At 41.0% G+C, this 21,436-nt stretch overlaps 1 protein-coding gene across 1 annotated transcript in view; it reads right to left on the bottom strand.

The window, feature by feature from the left end:
• zfpm1 (zinc finger protein, FOG family member 1) overlaps nucleotides 1-20,102 on the bottom strand; it is a 99,010-nt gene extending 78,908 nt beyond the window's left edge. Inside the window, exon 1 of the mRNA XM_063004174.1 lies at nucleotides 20,032-20,102. Within this exon, the coding sequence (XP_062860244.1) occupies nucleotides 20,032-20,056 (25 nt within the window). The 5' untranslated portion in view covers nucleotides 20,057-20,102. The remainder of the gene's footprint in view (nucleotides 1-20,031) is intronic.
• Between the last annotated feature and the right edge of the window lie 1,334 nt (nucleotides 20,103-21,436).

Genomic DNA, 21,436 nt, shown 5'->3' with positions numbered 1-21,436 from the left:
GAAGGACATTTGGAGCTTTTCACAGCTGGTTAAAGAGAACAACATACTGTAGATTGTCTATTCATCAAAAAGAACAACCTATAGTAGGGAGAGTATTTTAGCATTTATTTGTTAGCATCTGTGCTAGTTGCTATGCCATTGTAAGAAATAACAGGCTAATCCGTGTATACTGGTATTAATAAATGTAAGTAATTAAGTAGGGATTTTAAACAGTTGCTTATATAACGAGTTTATATCTGTCTCATAGTAGGAAGGTCTTGGGTTCGATTCCCAGGTGGAACGGTCCGGGTCCTTTCTGTGTGGAGTTTGCATGTTCTCCCCGTGTTTGTGTGGGTTTCCTCCACAGTCCGAAGACATGCAAGTGAGGTGAACTGGAGATACAAAATAGTCCATGCATGTGTTTGACATTAAACTTGTGAACTGATGAGTCTTGTGTAAACACCTGTGCTGGCATAAATGTAACCAAAGTGTGTAAAACAGACATTAAAATCCTAATCAATAAATATCACAAATTATTATCGCCCTATTGGCGGATTTTAGAGCATGTAAGGCTGATGCAAGTTAAGGATTAAAAATCTTTTACGATTGTCTGGGACAGCAAAATTGTCCAAATCATGGTGCAGCTTAACATCCGCTTTAAACTGGTCCTTTTCTTGTTCAAGAACTCCCACTTTCTTAATTTTCAACCAAAACTCTGCAGGATCCAGAATCCAAGTAATTGCTTCAATAATTTAATTTCCATCTCATTCTCCTGATATTTTCATTCTTATTTATTACTTAATGCTATTAGAATATTACACCAATTTGGTGCGCTGTTGACTAAATAAATAAACACAATATTTGCCAAAAAAGAGAAAGAGGTATAAATTAAAAAAAAAGAAAATAGAAACTGCTAAAATACCAGAGCAGCAAACTAAAGACAAATGTGTTATCAATCAAAATAAGTAATTAAATAAAATAAATAAATAAATAAATAAAATAATGCAATAAAAATCCAAAGAATTCTTCAACAATTTAATTTCCATATCATTCTCCTGATATTTTCATTCTTATTTATTACTTAATGCTATTAGAATATTGTTGCTGTTGACTAGATAAATACAATATTTGTTTAAAAAAAGAGAAACTGCTAAAATACCAGGGCGCAAACTAATTTAAAGTTAGGTAATAAGTGCAAAAAATTAAGATAAAAAGAAATGTATCAATTAAAATGTGTAATTTATTTGAGTTTTACGCCACTTTATACACTTGATTGTGTTATTTATGGCATGATCGGTGCTATGTTTAAGTCATTTCTTCCTTGTTTCTTTTTGTCCATTTATATTTTTTCATGTTGTGTTTCTGCTAGGTAAAATGTGTAATTAAAAAAAATAAAATAAATAAATAAATAAAAAAAAGAGTCCAATTTCTGCAGCTCTGAACCCACGTGTGTTTATGTGTCACAAGAAAAAAACCGAGAGTCTGAGAGGGCAGAGCGTGGAGAAAAAGGGGTTAAGTTCAATCACTGAAGAAATTCATCCCACCCTGCAGAACTCAACCCCTTAAAAAAATACTCCAGGTGAACGATCGGCACTGCAAAAATAAAAAACCAAACGCTTCGTATATTCTTCTTAATTTTCCCGTCAACGTTTTATCAGCAGGTTCCATGAATAATCCGTGCTGTAATTTCTTTCTTTCTCCCTTTTTGTTCCTGGCATTTTGGTGGAGCGAGATAAGGAGTAAAAAACAACAGAAGGGCTAGGAGAGTGAAAAAGAGATAGATAACATTGATATCAACTCCTACACAACACAGTCATTCCCTTATCTGGGCTTTTTATCATGCTTTCGTGTGTTTTTTTTTTTGGCTTTTTTTTGCCTCCACTCCTTATTCTTTGTGGCCTAACTGAAAAAGGTCTGCTGCCCTTAAAAAAATAAAGTGAAGCTTCTGGTATAAAATTTACCTCAGGCATGCTGTTTTTTACCAATCTGCTAATGTGAATAATTTAGTACAGGGATAGAGATTTAGTTAAATGTAGTTCCAGTCTAAATGAGAGACTGTATACGTGAAACTGCTTTTTTTACATTAAGGGAGAAAGAATTTACGAAATGAACTAAAAGCATGCACAAACTTATCTTTTCGGTCTCACACTCGTATGGCCCCGGAGAGAAAAAAAGTGCTCTCTAATCTATCAAGGTCAGTTACACTGCCCTGAACAAATAGCACGTTGTTCCAGCGGGCAGCTCTCTATGTAAGCAGAGAAGTGACACACATGCAGACAGACGGGCAGACAGACAGACGGGTAGAATTTTTCAGTCTCGCACTTCCGGTGTCAAGGTCCGCTAGTTAACATTTACAGAAGACTTACATATTTGGCATTTTGCAGATGCTTTATATTGAAAGTGACTTACAGTACCGTGACAGTATACTGTCTAAGCAATTGATGGTTAAGTGCCTGGCTTAAGGACTCAACAGTGACAGCCTGGCAGTGGTAGGGCTTAAACCAGCAACCTTCTGATTACTAGTCTAGTACCTTAACCTCTAGGCTACAACTGCCCAAACACAGTTAAAAGAAAGTTACTCAAGCTACTTGGACAGACTGTGATTTTCCAGCCTTGCCTCCTTGTATATGCGGAAGATGAGAAACAGTGTAAAGTGTACAGTGGTACTCTGAAACTCAACGTCAATTGGTTTTAAGTTTTAAAGGCGTTGAGTTTCAAGGTATTTTTCCTATAAGGATGTATAGGAAACCTGGTAATGCATTCCATGGTCCTGTGGAACTGCATATATTTCAGACTAATGTAAATGTTTTTGACACTTATACACTGAAAATAACACAAATATAATAAAAAACACTAAATTAAAATAAAAAAACAGCTAAAAATCAATATTAAAATATAAAAAACCTGCACTTTATTATTACTTCTTTATTGTTTCCTTATGCTTCTTAATCGTGGAGATGCTTGATCTTGGAATACCGTATTCCGTTCAGTAAAGGCGCATTCACATGAGAAGCAGCAAAACCGCTTTTGAGCTGCTGTGCCGTTATTTCCTATGGAGTGTAGCAGTGCACAAAGCTTAACGTGACATTGTACCAAAACGAGTGAGAAATTTCATTAGTGGAGAGAACTTGTGAGCAGTAATAATTAAGAGAGTTTTAGTGTTCCAATGACATTCTTTTAATACTTTGAGTCACATTAAGCTTTTTTTTAATGATAAGTGTTTTAGACTCTCTCGGAAAAGCTAAATCTTACAATTTCTCAGCACCCCGAGCTATAACACAAGTTTAAAAAAGAAACAGGGGGACAATACAGCAAAATACAGATACATGTGTGGATTTGACGGTTATTCCACACAAATGCACGTTCGTCTCATATTTGCGCTTTGATGAGGTTTTACTGCACCGCTAAAGCCGAGCGCTAAACAAAACGGCGGTCGCACACACAGAGTTTAAGGGTACAAATCTCTCGACGAAGATTTTGAGTTACAAGGTACCACTGTATGATATAAAGGGAAGTACCTAAAGCAGCCAAAGATAGCGGTGCTGACATCAGCACCATGATCCAGGAAGGTAAAGCACAGAGGGAAACTCTCCACTGTAGGAAGTTTATGACAGGATAAAATAACAGATACAGGTCACACAGGAGAACCCAGAGAAAAAAAAGCACACACACACTCAGGCAGAGAAAGTGTTTACTGTAAATGTATGCGCTTCATCAGGCCGATGGCTGTGGTATCTCAGTGGAGCGATCAGAGATAAAAAAGCACCCTGGAAAAGTGTGTAACTGTAGATGGGAGGTCATCTGCGCTCTGATAGGGCTACCTACGCGCAACCCTTACTTCCTTCAGTTGCTGTGGAAACCCATAAGTCAGCTTCATCGCTTCTGTAACCCTTCGCCGCCGACACTGACGGTATTTAATCAGCTAGTCAAGAAGATTTTGTTTGGGAACAGTGACGTTTCCATCTAATACTAATAAACCATGTTTGGTGTTAAACCAGCGTTTACTCTGATCACAGTGCACTGAAATATAAACGAGGCAGGACACTACAGAACATCCCAACCTGCAGTAAAATATTCATAAAATTCAAAAACTCATGATCTGTAAATGAATACACTGTGTAGAATATAACCATGAGCATGTGACCATGACCATGTGATCTTTTCAGCTATAACAGCAGCCACTCTTGTGACTTTGAAGTATGTCCGTGGGAACATGTGCCCATACAGACACAAGAGATCTCGTATGGCTGGGCAATGATGTCGGTCAAAAAAGCCATAATTGATATCCCAGTCCATTCCAAAGCTGTTCAATGGGACTGAGGTCAGCAAGCTTTTCTTCATGTCTTTATAAATTTTGCTTTGTGCACAGGGGTACGTACAGTCATGCCGGAACAGGAAAGAGCCTTCCCTAAACTGTTGCTGCAAAGTTGGAAGAATAGTGATTTCAAGCAAGCCGGATCCACCGCGATTCTGACCAGGAAAATAAAATCACATTAAAACCACCTCTTTGTTTCTACACTCACTGTCCATTTTATCAGCTCCACTTACCATATAGAAGCACTGTGTCGTTCTACAATTACTGACTGTCGTCCATCTGTTTCTCTACATACTTTTTTAGTCTGCTTTCACCGTGTTCTTTAATGGTCAGAACCCCCACAGGACCACTACAGAGCAGGTATTATTTAGGTGGTGGATGATTCTCAGCACTACAGTGACACTGACATGGTGGTGGTGTGTTAGTGTGTGTTGTGCTGGTATGAGTGGATCAGACACATCAGCGCTGCTGGAGTTTTTAAATGCCGTGTCCACTCACTGTCCACTCTATTAGACACTCCTACATGGTTGGTCCACCTTGTAGATGTAAAGTCAGAGACGATCGCTCATCTACTGCTGCTGTTTGAGTTGGTCATCTTCTAGACCTTCATCAGTGGTCACAGGATGCTGCCCATTGGGCATTCAGGCAGTATATTTTTGATAGAAATAGGTATTTGGCAGATATCACAGAGTGGAGTTGCTTTCCCCTGTACAAGATGCTAGGGTGTTAAATGTGTGTGTACAGTGCGGCATCTGGTATAGAACTAACAGTTGTCAGATTAAAATTTGACATTAATTGTTCTCACACCATCGAAGTTTTTGTGCTGGAAAGCTTTTTGTAGTATAAAAGCACAAGGTTCAACAATTTATCCCTGGCTTTGAAACAAGCACCCAGCCCCTGGTCAGTTTTTTAAAGGTTTTTATCTAAATATTTCCATGTGGCTAAAATTAAAGAACATTAAGCAGTCACTACAAACTGTCGTATTCAGTATGAGCATGGTGTCAACATGCCACATGCTAATGCCGATCATCCGATAGCGCTTTGGCGTGTATTAGTCGACATGACTCTCAAATATAATAGTCCCAGAGAGGCCGTTAAATAGAGCCGTTCTCCCCCGACTTACCCCGAACACTCGCCGGCCCACCGAAACTTTCTTATTAATGGCCCCATCCTCTAATCTCTCTCGTATTTGTTCACTTGCTATCTATCCCTCTCAAATAAACCTACAAAGAAAGAGAAATTAACAGAGGAGAGGTTTTCCTAACTGTCTCCCCCCTCTACCCTTCCCCCTGCCTTTCTCGATAGTAAAGCGGAATAAAAGAGGAGGGGGGCAGAGAGAGAGAAAGAGAAAAAAAAACATAATTTATCTATGTATTATCAAGAAAGGCAGACACTTTAATCAGTCAGCTATGAAGTCAGTATTTCCATTCTTATCTGTCGCAGGAGTGGAAATGGAGAGCAGATAGTGCGCTGGGAGCCCATCGGTGGGCAGGAATGATAATGGGGAAGAGAGGGCTGGCTATTGGACCGCTGTGTCAGCTCTATCTGCACCCATTATCAAGGGTCTTATCGGCGCTGCCATCAGCCAAGCTGTAATGGGGCCAGTTCAACTTTCCACATTATCATACGCCAAGACCTGGTCGAGTCAGGCTAGAGGTCTGACTGGAGACAGAGGAATAGAAGGTTTGGGGGAAGTGTGAGGGAGATGGAAAGAAGGGTCTGCAAAGAGGGGTTGAGGAGCACAACAGGGCTGGGGGGAAGGGGGGTGCTGAGATAGTAAGAGATAGTAAGAGAGGGCAGTGAAGCGATGGAAAGAGGAACAGATATAGAAGGACAGAAAAGGGAACGGGAGTCAGGCATGGAGAATAAAAACCAGAAAGGATTACTCACTTTCTCGGGACAAACAATGGAACATGCAACTGGGCCCATGAAGGCCAAAAAAGGACAAAGTCTGTTCCAATTAAAGTCCAGCCATCGATATTCTAACACCTATCAAAGGCGATAATCTAATCATTAGCGCTAATCTTAATCTGTTCACACTGTTTCTCTTTGTGATTTCATCGCATGATTGATAACAAAAGGACTCGTGACCTTTGATCAACCGAGATCCGTTCCTTCTGAATTAGGTCAGAATGTCTTAACAAGGTTTAGCAAGAGACACTAACATATATTCCAATATAAAAAACAAGAGGAATAAACATTGGGTGTGAGTATTACAAAAGGATTAAGCTCACTGAAGTGTGTGGCAGTTGGTACTAGACTAGCAATCAAAAGTTCGTTGGTTCAAGCCTCACAACTGCCAGGTTGCCACTGTTGGGCCCTTCAGCAAGGCCCTTAACCATCAGCTGCTTAGACAATATACTGTCACAGGACTGTAAGTCGCTTTGGATAAAAGCGTCTGTTAAATGCCAAAAATGTAAATGTCCGTGTTACAATACCAGGTTTTTGTGATGTAAAAAAGAGACCAAGATGAATCATTTCACAGCATTTTCCACATTTAGTGTGACCTATAATCTGTACAGCTTGGGCTATCATCTGAAAGGCTGACAATTCAAAATCCCAGCTCCGCCATGCAGTCACTGTTGGGCCCTTGAGCAAGGCTCTTCACCCTCTCTGCTCCAGGGGCACTTTACGATGGCTGACCCTAAGTTCTAACCCCAGCTTCCAAACAAGCTGGAATACGTGAAGAAAGAATTTCGTTGTACTGAACATCTGTATATGAATATATGACAAATACAGTAAGGGCATTTAATTCTATTAAAACTCTATTGAAGCACTTTTTGAATTTAGAAGTCCATTACCAGGGTACATCTTGCCTTGCCAATCTTTGTCCACTTATCCTCACAAAAGGGCTCCAAATATGTCAGATCGTGAGGGCATCTTTCAGGCACAGCGCTCTTCGGGTCACCCGACAGACGTTCAACTGGATTCCGGTGTGGATTCTGGCTGGGCCATTCCAAAACTTTGATCCATTGTTTTGTTGATGTGGTGATATGCTTTGGGTCTTTGTCATGCTGAAAAGTGAAATTCCTTATCATCTTTTGTCAAAAATGACTGATCTTTGGAATGGTTCATAATTCCCTGTCAGCAATGAGATACTCTGTAAGCTCTTTGTGGACCGTGGTGCAAAAGTAAATGTCAGGAAGTCCTGCTAGAAGAGCTGAACTTTATACAGTGTTGATCTGAGTCACTTTAATTAATGGCAGGTTTGTACTGTACTGACTGCTATTTACCATGAGTTTGAATGTGATTGGTTTATTATGAACACAGCCACATCTCCCAATTATAAGAGGGTGTACTGTGCACACATATGCAACTACATTATTTTATTTTTTTTATTTTTATTTTATTGATATAATTTCAGTTTGTTGGATAATTGAATTGCACAGATTATAGGTCACAATAAAGATGGAAATGCATGTGAAAGACTTCATGGATGGATGGATGGATGGATGGATGGATGGATGGATGGATGGATGGATGGATGGATGGATGGATGGATGGATGGATGGATGGATGGATGGATGGATGGATGGATGGATGGATGGATGGATGGATAGATAGATAGATAGATAGATAGATAGATAGATAGATAGATAGATAGATAGATGCAGCGGACCTTTTTTGCGCCATGGACCGATTTCATATAACATATAATTTCACGGACAGGCGGGGGCGGGAGGATTTAAAATAAAATTAAATAAAATTTAGCTAGCTTTTGATTCATTTTTTGGAATCATGTGACTGAAATAGGTGCGTGTCAAACGCGTCAAGAGGAACAGACTGATGTTATTCAAAGAGAATCTGGTTTTCAGAGTGTGATTGTCAATAAAACAGAAAAAAAGAAATTAGCGGGATATTCCGCTAGCACACCAGCACCCAGATTCTGAACTCCTCAGTTCGAAACTCGCCGTTGCCACCGGTCAGCTGGGCGCCATCTAGCGGGCATAATTGGCAGGGCCTGCAGTGAGGGAATGATCGGAATATGTTGGTGGGGTCTTCAAACGCTGTGTAAGTACTCTGCTTGGCGGATAGAGGCGCCTGTGCAGAATGCATGGGTGGAAAAGATTTCCGTTAAGGGCTGCGTGCGGGTCGGAGGAGGCGTGAGCAGCAATATACTTTCCTTAACTGCAAAAATATTGGGCATCCCCAGCAGCGCAAGACAAATTGACTACACTAAATTGGGAGAAAATGGGAGAGAAACATAAAATACATATAAAAAAAAAAAAGAAAAAAAAAATCATTATTTTTTTCAGTACGGCCCAGTAATAAATGACCACTGGGTTGGGGACCACTGGTCTAGAGTATTTCTGCCTTACAGTGTTTCCTGGTGAAACTGGACCCACCTTGACCAGGATAAAGCGTTTAATATGAATAAAAATAATAAAATAATGTTAATAAAAATAATATATATACACACCTTTGCAGTATTTATATCACAAGCTCATCATTACATTGCCTTTCTTACCCACATTGTTAACTCCCTGCTAACACATACCCATGTCCACTTATTTTGGCGTCCATCCCAGACAGGGCTATCAGGAACACATGGCTCGTACAGTTTATACAAGAGTTTTCCAAACCTAAAAGTTGAGATCACTCCTAATACCACAACACAACATGCAGTGACTCACTCTCCACACATCTAAGGCCAGTGTTTGCGCGAGGGAGGCGAGCTGCCACCCCTCTGGATCTCTATCTGGCAGCTCTGTGGCCAATCAAGTGCAGTGTGAGAGAAGAAAGAGGAGACGTTCTGGTCTAGACCACCTCTGTTAAGGGGAGCTCCCCGGAGGCGACGTAACCTCTCCTCTTTCTTAGGGCTTTATCCCAGTCGCCCTGCTGCTCTTATCTCTCCTCACTTCTCTTCCTCCAAACCAGGTCTGGTGCTCGCTGCCTACCAGATCTGCCACTCAGCACCAAGCCATACCCACGTCGGTCAGAGCCCCGGTGTAGAGCTTCACACTCCAAGAAGAAATAAGACACGTGAGGCGAACTGTCCAGAAAGACCTTCAGTGTTTGATGACAAATTGTTAGTGTATCACGATGATTTGCACTGAAAGACTGAGAGCGCTTACAGTCTGGATTTAGTGCCATCTGATTTCCACCTTTTTGGACACTCAAAGAAGCTTTAAGGGGAAGAATATTTTCATGTGATGATGATGTGAAAGCAGCAGTGCATCAGTGGCTACACGCTCAACCAAAACAATTTTTTTGCTGATGGCATTAAAAAGTTGGAAACACTGTAAAACACCGGTTCTTACACCCCCAACCACCGCAATTAAGTCAGATAAAAAAATAAGAACATGACATCAAACCAAGCATGGAAATCAGCCTTTCTAATCAACTCTGTTAACCCTGATTCCATCAAATATGGCTCCTCTACACGAGCACATTATCACATCTCCAGGCTTCATAAAGACTAACTGATTAACTCCAACCGACTCCGTTCTAAACAGCGCATTAATTCAACTCCATTAGCCAGACGTTATCAAAACAGATCCCTCCTGCTAGAAAACTCTTAGCTCTATCTATGCTAATCAAAACATGACATAAAAATACACATACACAATTTTTTTTTTTTTTTTTTTTTTTTACAATGGATGCCCTTCCTGATACAACCCTCCTATTTATCCAGGCTTGGGACCAGCACTAAGGGTGCACTGATATGCCCATCCCCCATATGATTAAAACAACACCAAATGCCGTCTGTATTTGTAAGACATTCATTCATTTATTTAAAATTCAAATTAATCCTAATATGTATCCCCACATCTATAATTACATAGCAGACAACCGCTGTAGACTGGAACATTCATTTATTCATTCATGGTGCTCATTGTAGGGTTGTGGTGGGTACGATTCACTGGGTGAAAGGTAGGAAACACACCGGACAGGTTGCAAGTCCATCACAGAGCAAACACAAACACACAGACACACAATCACACCTAGGGACAATTTAGTATCTCCAATTAACCTGACTGCATGTCTTTGAACTGTAGGAGGAAACCGGAGAACCCAGAGGAGACCCACATGGGCATGAGAGAACATGCAAACTCCCAGACTGCTCCACCTGGGAATCAAACCCAGGACCTTCTTGCTGTGAGACGACAGTGTTACCTACTTTTTATATAGTTACATATACAAGATTATAGATCGTTTTGTATAGTTACATATCTAAGCTTATGCTGTCCAGTGTGCATTCCTGCCCAGTTGTTCCAAGATATGTTCGGGACCCACTGTGGCCCTGATTTTGGTCAAAACTAGGTTCAGTTACCAGACAAACGCAAAATTCTGAAATACTAACTGGTATAATCCAGACAACTACAAGAGTTTAAATTGTCTGCCAGAGTATCACGTCATACTGACCACGGTGCTATCATGTATCATATAGATACACGGTAAAACTACGCTATCGTGACAACGCTCGGTTAAAAATGGGGCTAAAGTTTCTGTGTGCAAGGTTTCTCCTTATAACTCACACTGTGTAAAAGTAGGAAGCAGCAATAACTCTTTACAACACCAGACAGCTTTGCTTTTGCCACAGAGCCAACATCCAGCCACTTCCTGGGTAGTAAATTTGAATCCACTGGCAGTTTAATGGGACCACTCAGTCACCCCGTACAAAGGAAGCACATAACCAATCAGCACACGGAGCAGGGCGGCTCACCTAAGTACAGTTTTTCCAACCGTTCCAACACGTTTCCAGAAATAGTGGCTCAACTTCTCAAAACTCAACAAACTGAAGAGTCGACTACTTTGTTAAAGCAAATTAAACACAGCCCTCAAAACTATGTTCTCTCTTCTCAAACAAAACAATACACACAGCTATGATGTGCTTATCTCTGACAGAGCATCAAATAAACACGGATGTGATCAATTCAAATTCTTAGCTCTCCGAGTCGGCTGGGCACCCCTAGCAGACAAAGTTGCCCACTAGTATGCTGGGTGGGGAAAAGACTGGACTAAAAAGTAGATGGTGCCTTTGATGCTGTGTATGGACCATTGTTTGTCGCTGGAGGTGCCTGTACAGAAGTGGAGAAACACGAAATTCGTTGCATGACTCTCCATGTGCAAGACTGATGTAGAGTTTAGCAGTTTGGAGTAATGTTGTTGATACGTGGACTTCAGGTTTTCAGAATTGCGTCCATAGTTTTATTTTTGTGTAACAGAAACAGTAGCAGTACACAGAACACAATATGTACGGTTTTAAACTAAAATTGGGATTAAAACTAGATTAGCCATCAAATCTGATCCAGTCGGCTGATACTGAGATGACCTTGGTGACTATCCGATTCCGAATGTATGGATTTTCTGCTGAAACCAGCAGAGAGGAAGACAAAAAAAACCCTGGCAGTGAGATTAGAACTAGACCAAGAATGGTTCTTAAAGTTTACCATAACGGGGCTGAGTAGTCAAAACCAGGTCTTGAACAACGAGCATGCCTTCATCATCTAATCTACTAATGCTAAATATTATTAGGATATTCCATGGGTCTGTCTGAAAACCTAGTGAGCTGCCTTGCTGCCTACTGCCTACCTGGGCAGCTGCCTAAGTAGAAGTGATTCTAATATCAACTTATAAGGCAGATTATTTAGACACACTGCGATTACGACACCGCAGTTTTCGCTTACTAAGCTAACACAGTTAGCATCAGACCATTCAAACCAATGGGATGAGGCAGCACAACCTGCTAGCAAAAGTTGACAGCCCCCTCCGTGTACCGAAAACAGTTAAATTGCCACTGACAAACCAGAATTAGTAAATAAACGACACTTGTACACCTTTATACTAATTGAAAATCAATGAGAATGGATATACATTTAAAAAGAACTCTGCCTCAGTAGGCAGCATTTTAAGGCACCTAAGAATTTAGACATGCCTTCGTCTCAGGAGCGCGTATAATGATGTCAAATGACGTTAAAGGAGCGATCACTAGGACCCAAAGTTGCACAGTTATGGCTGAATACCATGCAAGCAATTCGGGGTTTCAACAGTAGCAAGTAGCAGTAGCAAGAAATAAGGGTTGGAAAGACAACCTTCTGATTACTAGTCCAGTAACAACTAAGCTACCACTGCACACAGTTATTATAATAGATAAAGAATACGTTCAAGCTGCAACAATTAACAAAACTGTTTAGATTTGTTCAAGATGTGACATATTACAGGAAAATGTGAAGGAAACACTAACACAACTGCACAAACAACCCAAATCCAGCACTTTCAAACCCAAAGTTCTAAATTTCCATCCCCTATTTACTGACGTCTTTCCAAATCTGCTCCTGTCATCAAAGCTCCAAAAATAAACCCACTTGGATCTTTATCTATGTCCCTCATGCCACTGATCATGTTAGGATGTAAACCGCTCGATTACATCATGCAGTTCAGCTATCTGGAAACATCTGCACTCGTGGTTCTTCAAACATTTGTTTGGTTTTCCTTTAAAGATTTATGAGTTGGAATTTTGGCTAGAGGGGTGACAAGATGAACCAAAGCAGCCCAGTGTGTTTGTCTCTTGAAACTTTGGTATCTTGAGTAGTTAGCCAATTAGCAAGGCTAACTTTCAGCAGAAAGTCTGGCATATGTTTATAACCAGTAAAGGGGTCAAGTGAAGGGTCACTGAGGTTGTGAGTACAATGTGACCGGCAGAATAAATGTAAACAAGTCAGACTTTTGTAATGTACATTTGTGGCATTTGGCAGACGCCTTTAGCCAAAGCGACGTACAGTTGTAGCTAGCTACGGTCAAGGAGTTGAGAGTTAATGGCCTTGCTCAGGGGCCCAATAGTGGCAAATTGGTGACAGTGTGGCTAGAACCAGTGACCTTCCGATTGCTAGTACAGTACCTTAACTGTTGAGCTACTAGCGCCCGGGTGTAATCGTAAATAAATTCAGATGGCAGGTTTTTTTGGTTTAGGTGAATCTCAGCATTGCTATTGACAGTCAGGTGTCTACACAAACATGATTGGCTATGTCTGACAGGGGATGGACGAAGCCCTGAGATTGATACCCAGATTGGCGCGCTGTTTTTGCACCCAGTGTTTCCCAGTGTGAACGGCTTTAACTTCTTAACAAAACAAAACCCAAAGCAAATAGAATGTATTTATGTAAATATGTATTGTAATAAATGGCTTGTACAGACCCTCTGCAGTGGTATGAAGCTTACACCTGCAGCAGATTACTAAACACTTGATAGACAAACAAGAAAATGATGCTTATCTATCAGAACAGTTTTCAAAAAACAAACAAGGTACTATGATGAGAACTTATTTTTGAACCACCACCCTGCCATAACAGATATATATTCCTCATCTTGTATTTAATATTCGATGTATTTTTATATTGTTCTTAAAAATGTTTAAATAAAACTTTTCAGGATAAGAATCATAATCTTTATTTGTTCGCCGTGTATCAGGTGTCCAAGAATTTTTTCTTGATATTTTATATCCAATACAATAATATAGAAAAATGTATTCCATATAATCATACACCGTTTATCCATAACATTAAAACCACCTCTTTGTTTCTACACACATTGTCCATTTTATCAGCTCCTCCTGATTTAATATTTAAGTATTGTACAATTACTCTTAGCTCTCCCTTTGACAAATAAAACAACGTTTGCATACTCCACTGAACAACTTGACCAGTGGTCTGTTGTAGAAAAGCGGATCTCCGCTTCCAGTTCACTTATAACATTGAAATAGCGACTAACATTAAGTATTTTTCGCCCCGTAAGACAAATCTTGAATCCAGTGTTTTAATCATAGTTATAAAACGGATAGTTCCGGTCCTAAAATCTGATTGGCTGAGCCGCGTTCGAAGCCGTTGTAAAATCCCCGATAAACGCACACCTAGGACCACCTCACATCATTCCATATTAATACGCCACTGAAAAGAAAAAGTTAATGTTATGTTCGCCCTCATGTTGCCTAGCAACACTGTTAATCGAACTACCTTGCGTCGCGGAAGAATGCTTTATTGTAAGTTTATACACAATAAATACATTTATGAATTAAACATTGTTGTATTTATTGTATTTTATGTTGACCTCCGTTTTATAAAAGCAATAAGCCACTCGAGACCGTGCGTTACTGCTATGATTTTAGCACGGGAAAGAAGTTTTAGGCACTCCGCTTCGCGTCGTGCCAAAAACGGCATCCCCGTGCTAAAATCCCAGTAACGCACGGCCTCTCGTGGCTTATTGCTTTACTCTGAAAGCTTCTTTCTCGACTGTCTATAGAGGAATCGTGTCCTTGCATGTGTTGATTGTTACTGCGTTTGTTATGTCGTTGTTTGTAACAGCGGTGGCTCGACAAACCGTACAGAATATATTTATAGTGTTTCAGTCTGTTCTAAACTGCCGACACGCCTCATTTCTTTGACAGGTTTTTCCGGTGCATATTTGGTCTTCCTCTCTTCATCCTCCATCTGTTTTTTTTTCACCATATTGAGAAAACCTCATGTTAATGCTACCTGTGAGCTACATAGTGCTTTTAGTGGCAAACAATATTATGTTATGGCATGGTGGTATTTGAAAAATCCCCACCATATGAGGAATCAAAGACGGTATACCGAATGTACCGTCATACTACCCAGCCCTAAGTAAAAGATAGTGAAGTGCAGTTAAGATATTAATGAAGTACTTTATATTTAAGTCTACTTTTTACATTCACGTCAGAGATGAGTTCTAATTCGCTTTAAATATCTACATAGCAAAAAGTTTTTAATCTTTACCATGCATTGATAATCATCAAGAAACAACAAAAAATCCCCGCATCTGAACACTATCTCAGACTGGATCTACTATGAGTAATATGTGGAATTAGTTTTAATTTAATAAATCGACTATAATGGCTGTTAGGAGAAAAACATGGGCGGGACGTGATGAGGGAAGGAGGGGGGTGCGCAGAGGAAAAGCTGAAGGAAAAAGAGAAATACGTTCACACCTATCATCTAATTATACAACAACATTAATCACATTAAGGCTGGAACTGATTAGCAGGGTCCAGCGCCCTACTGCTGCTACGTGTCGCTTTGTTATTGCAGCAGAGTCTTAACTCCTGCCTGCTCTGGCCTGATAAGAACTCTTATCAAACTTGGCAATCTTTATCTGTGCCAGAGATCAGGCCCCAGGGCTTATCAAAAGTTCACATCAAGCTAAAAGCAGAACAAAGAAGAAGAAGGAAAAACACACACACACATTAACACACATGTGAAAGCCACCAATGAGGTTTGAGTGTGAATGTGAGAAAGACTCTCAGTGTTTAGGCTGTGTAGATACAAATACGATTTTAAATACGAAGCATGTTCAGTGGAATCTGTGAGTATGGGATGATGTTTTGTCGTACTCAGCATGTTATGGGCAGGATATTAGTTTAACCCTGAAGTCAAGTGACCCTGCAAAGAAACCTGACAACAGTTTTTCGGCAAAAACAGGAACTGCAGATATGATCTCCACATAGACGTCCACTATTTCGAGAGTTCAAACTCAAAAAGCATCGAAAAGGTGGTCAGAGCTGTATGGCCGACGTCCGAAGTACCGGTCTGGGTGGTCAGCGCTAAGTGAAACACACTTGGGCTGCTGGCTTCAGACAAAAGAACCCTATGAATAATGCAGGCTGAGCCTGTGACCGTTTGAATGATGTCACTGTGTGCAAAGCAGCTGCTATCTCTTCACCATCTCTTCAGTCTTATCTCTGTGCTGATCTGCACGGCTGCCTTATCAGCGTTTACCATCTCGCAGAGGGAGGCGCTTTTAAAACTCAAAATACAACCATCTATCATTCCTGCTTCTCTCCCCCACCTCTTATCAAGGCTGCAATCCTATTCTGCCCTTATCTGCTCCTCTTTCTCCCTCTCTCTTTTTTTTTTAAATTATCTAGAGATACACCCAGCCGGTCCCAAACAACAACACAAACACGACACAGATGAGAAAGCAGCGGCCCGATGTAATTAAAATGCCAATTTCGTCTCTGCAATCGCTTCCATCTGTCTCACGCCGGCGCTATCGGCGGGCAGATCGCCGCCTCGCTTATCTCGCCTCCCATCTCAACTGCCAAAATACGAGGCTTGGGATTCAGCCCCTTCTGAGCTGAGCGCTAATCTCCCCATCGGGGAGGGATGGGTAATCTATCTGAGCGATCTTTACCATTGGGAGAGTGACGCAACAAAAAGACGCAGACAAATATTTCCTCTGACTTCCAGCATACAAATTACTTTATACAGCCAGAGGCCTGGATGCTGGAACTTTCCTCTAGGACAGGTGTCACTAACGATATTAATAATTACGTTTAATAATAGCCTGTTGTTTTGGTTTTAGCATCTATGAATGGGTGCCGTGATACAAATAATGCATTTATTAACACACAAAGGAGGATTACGAATCTGCCATACATTAGGAACTGATGGAAAGTTCTCAATACATCTTAGAAGTTGTTCATGGACTCGTGTAGCAACAGTGCAAACGGCCTGTTGTAAGTGTGGCTTGGTAGCCCAGCAGCTAGGGTACTTCTGCACTAGCCTCTGGTCACAAAAAACAACAAGAAAGTGGGTTGACTGCTCTTTTCCACTTAAAAGTCACCTGGAAACACTGAATGAATGGTGTCAATCCGTTGCAGGAAAAAACACTTTTGCTAACACACACCTAGGGGCAATTAATGCCACTCTTCTATTGCAAAGTACCCTCCAGGGCAATTCGGTACACATTTAAATCCAATTTGCACAACATAAGGGTATTAATGACAGTAGGAGAAGTTCAATAAAGGTGAGGTTGTGATGGCATTCTCTACTGGACACTAAAATCAAATATAACTGTAAACGATAGCAGCAGCCACAACAGGACGATCTTCAGTTTGGAAATGTTGGGTTACAAATATGCTACTTAAATGGTCTTGCACCAGTGGTGACCAATCAACAGTGCCCTGTTTTTCACTTTGCTCATGGAACCCAATGGTGCAACAAACTGGTAGTTGTTTCCATTACAAAATGTTCTGTATTGTAGCTAAGTACCCATGCTAAGATTGGTTACCCTTTTAGACCGGGAACCAAGCGTACCAAGTGAAGCAATCTGTACAAGCAGAGTGAAAAACAAGCAGAGTGTTGTATTTGCTTTTAGCGCCCCGTAGAGAATGCTATAGGGTAATATGCACTATAGGGTACCTTGCAATGGAGGAGGGCATTAATTGCCTTTAGGTGTGTGTTCGAGAGTGTTTTTCTCCTACGATGGATTGACGCCATGCATCCACTGACATCATGGCTTTAAACACACCCCAACCCTCATCAGGTCTATTTTACTAAGATTATATTTTTTATTTATACTTTTGCATCTCCTAAGGGATACTGATCCCAATTTGTATGCCCTTGGTCTACCTATGTTTGGTTGGCTTTTTTATTTGCATTTGATACTAGCATCAAAGCTGTATTAATTAATATCTGATACCTATCTATTGACATCTTTACAGTAACCAGGTTGACATTCTGTCACATTATGCAAAGTTATGCAAAACATTACAGACATGATGATGCTGGGCTTTTGTTTTGGGATAATGTGAATGATGTGTGATGTCTGTTAACTAACAAACGTTTGAGGTATGATACGTGTCCAGTGTGACCTGATACCAATCAGTCAGTTTCTGAACATTTCAGATAGAAGATTATGAGCAAATGTTGTGAGATTTGGAGAAAAGAAATGCATTGCCTAACATCAAAAGTTATTCCAGCATAATGGGCTGATGGGGGAAACATCATTGTTTGGGAATCATTGGCAGGTCAGGAGTTTGAATCCCGAGCGGTGCTATCAGTCAGTAGTCGTCTACATACAGACGCGACTGACTATGTCTGAGGGGAGAATGGGGGAGGCCCTGTGATGGACTGGCATCCTGTCTGAAGTGTAGGACTGCATTGTGTCCAGTAATTCTAGAAAAATCAGACTGACCGCAACCCTTACCAGTATAAATCAGGCATGGCGCTTGTAATGAACTGTTCGCTACTGGCTACCGTTTAAAATCTACATTCTGAAAACTGAACTGGTTCTGCTTACAGTGTTTGTTTATTTTACTCTTCTACACTACTGCCATTCATCTGATATGATGTTTTAAATATATGAATATATGTTAATGTGGCGCTATAAGCTTGATGGCTATAGAATAAACGCCTGAGCATTACACAGTTGAAAAGGGGGATGAAATGAAAGATGGGATGCTAATCCGAAAAGATCAGCCGCTGACCGGTTATCACATGGCCGATCTCTGGGAAGAGAACTGAAAATGCCAGGGGGAGATTGTAACGCCAGCCACAGACAAAAACAAATGAAAAAAAGATCCAGTTTTAATCGTTATCTAGCATGAGATCAGATCAGCGCTTATCTGAATTCAGATCTTCCTTTTTTCAGAGAAGTGACGTTTCCACATGAGAATTAAAACAGGAAACTATGATAAGCATTACACTCCTATCCAACCATCTAAATCTATGTGTATGTATGTTGTTTGAACTTTTTCTAATTCCTAAAATATGTGGTCAGTATAAATATTTGCTGAATATTTATATAATATAATAGTATAAATATTATATGAAATCATGTATTCATTGTAATAGTAGTAGCAGCATTTACATTTATGTCAAGGGCCTTGCTCGGGGCGCCAACAATCGTAACATGCAATGGTGGTGGGGTTTGAACCAGCAACCTTTAGATCACTAACAACACCGTAACCGCTGAGCACCACTGTCCCACAACATGAGGAAGAACAATGTATAACATCCTTTGTGTGGTTCACCTTTACCCCACATTGTTTAAACAGTCCTGTATGGCAGTTTATAGAATTTTACACCACTTATATGGTAAACATGACAGTACTTGATCAAGTTATATCTTTCTGCTCTGTGTTTGATTTGTGTGTTTTTCTTTTATTACAAACTTGGATTGAGTTGGAGTTCAGTTGGAGTTCTGTGTACATAGAATCTCACCCTTCCGCCAATTCTTTGTTCACTTGTTATTTACTTCATAAAAATGATATAAATCAAGTCTTATTGTTCAACTTGAGGTGAGCAGCTCTGTAGTTTTTGACAGTTTACTGTACAGCTATGATAATATTCTAATTTAACCTTATTTATGCCATAATTTAATAATTCACAGCTAAACGTATGACTGGCAGCAAGTTATTTTTTGGCCCATAGAGTTGCAAATAACATCAGCAGGTAAACACACTCACGCTGCAATTGAATACTTACGTATATAGTTATATATAAACAAAAATGGCAGCTTTTCATATATAATTTAAAGCACATTTAACTGCTACAGTATGACTGACTGATTTAACTCATTTTGTTATATTAACAGCTGCCTTATTATTAGTGTATAACTTTATGTGACTGCCTGTAGACAATTCATGGATTGGCGACCTGTCTGAGAGTTTCCTGCCTTTTGCCTAATAAATCAGACCCACTGTGACCCTGACCAGAATAAAGTAGTAGTTAAATAGATAATGAATGAATGAGTGAATACACAAGTGATTTTTAGCACCCAGGTGTTACAGGCCACAAATGGACCATGGGGCAGATTAAGAACCCTGATTTTAATAACAACAGAAACAGCCAAAATGCAATGATTTGGCTGGAGGAAACTCAGAATTTGGGATAAAAGTGGTAGGGGGTAAATGTCTACTGGTGGATTTAAATGGTATATATTGTAAAAATCCCACAAATCTAATTCAAGTAATACTTAATGCTGTAGTTAAACCTCACCAGAAGAAGTACAGATTCTGTTCATGCATGCTCAATAATCCAGGTACACAAATCCACAAAGTTGAATCAGTTCATCTGGACACAAGTTTGTTGTAGAGATCCGAGTGACTTCTTCAGTCTGAGCTGGTGGTGGATACCCCAACCTTATATGCAGGTTGTACAGATAATAAAGTGCTGCTTTTATAATAAGAGAATAAGAACATACAGCAGTTTGAATGCTCTGATTAATGCTTGCATGTCTTTGGACTGTTGGAGAAAACCGGAGCATCCGCAAGGAAACCCACGCAGACACGGGGAGAACATGCAAACTCCACACAGAAAGAACCCGGACCGCCCCGCCTAGTGATCGAACCCAGGACCTTCTTGCTGTGCTACCCACCGAACCACTGTGCCACCTCGGTGATGAATTAAGTTCGGCGTGCGTAACGGGAGCGCGCGTAAACTCGTGCTTGCTTCGTGTCTAAACCGTTCATTCCGGCTACATCAAGCAACACATTACACTCGTTTAAAACTAATAAACGATTTGTTAGGTATATCAGATCCGGTAGGTAATCCGGGAGCAGCTTTTGCGAACTATGTGTGCGCACTTCCAACGCGTAGGAATCGCACATTGCACAACCAGCATGAGAGTCATTTCTACTTTCTTCTACTTACGTTTGATCTGTCGGGGCTTGCTCTGCTTCCTGCGGGACATGGTTGCTTCTCTGTGATGGTGGACTTGTGGAGAACTATCAGCACTAAGACACGGCTCGCCCTGCGTCCGGAGAATCCCGCATGACCCGCACTCTCAGCTCCTCAGCCGGGACCGACAGCCAGAGATCGAGTCGGTGACGGAGCTACCTGTCGCTGTATATAAGCGGTACTGGATTCACGGCGACCAGCGCGCTTTCTTCCTCCGTTTCAGTGCTGTCCCAAATATTTCGACCGCGACCCGGACCGCGACCCTGTTACTCCTACACTGCGTGGAGCTTTCAGTGAGTCCGTGTAAAGTTACGGCAGCGATACAGAAAACACTCGAGTCTCAATGAAGCTGAAGCTGAAGCTCAACCGCCACATGAAACAGCGAAGCGCACACACGCGCACACACACACACACACACACACACACACACGCCCCCACCAACAAGCACCGCCCATCACATGACGTCACGCAGCGCCCTGCCCATTACGCTCTTTCCAAGCTCTCGCCCACTTCCTTAACCGCTTATCCAATTAGGGTCGCGGGGGGTGCTGGAGCCTATCCCAGCTTTCAATGGGCAAAAGGCACACAGTAACACCCTGGACGGGGCGCCAGTCCATCGCAGGGCAGACACACATACACACCTATACCACACATTGACCTATAGGGCAATTCAGTGTCTCCAACTCACCTGACTGCATGTTTTTGGACTGTGGGAGGAAACCGG

The sequence above is a fragment of the Trichomycterus rosablanca genome, chromosome 11 (assembly GCF_030014385.1).
Source record: "Trichomycterus rosablanca isolate fTriRos1 chromosome 11, fTriRos1.hap1, whole genome shotgun sequence".
NCBI classification, from domain to species: Eukaryota; Metazoa; Chordata; class Actinopteri; order Siluriformes; family Trichomycteridae; genus Trichomycterus; species Trichomycterus rosablanca.
Note: the sequence above shows the minus strand (reverse complement) of the source record. Positions and strands in the feature narration are given on the sequence as shown.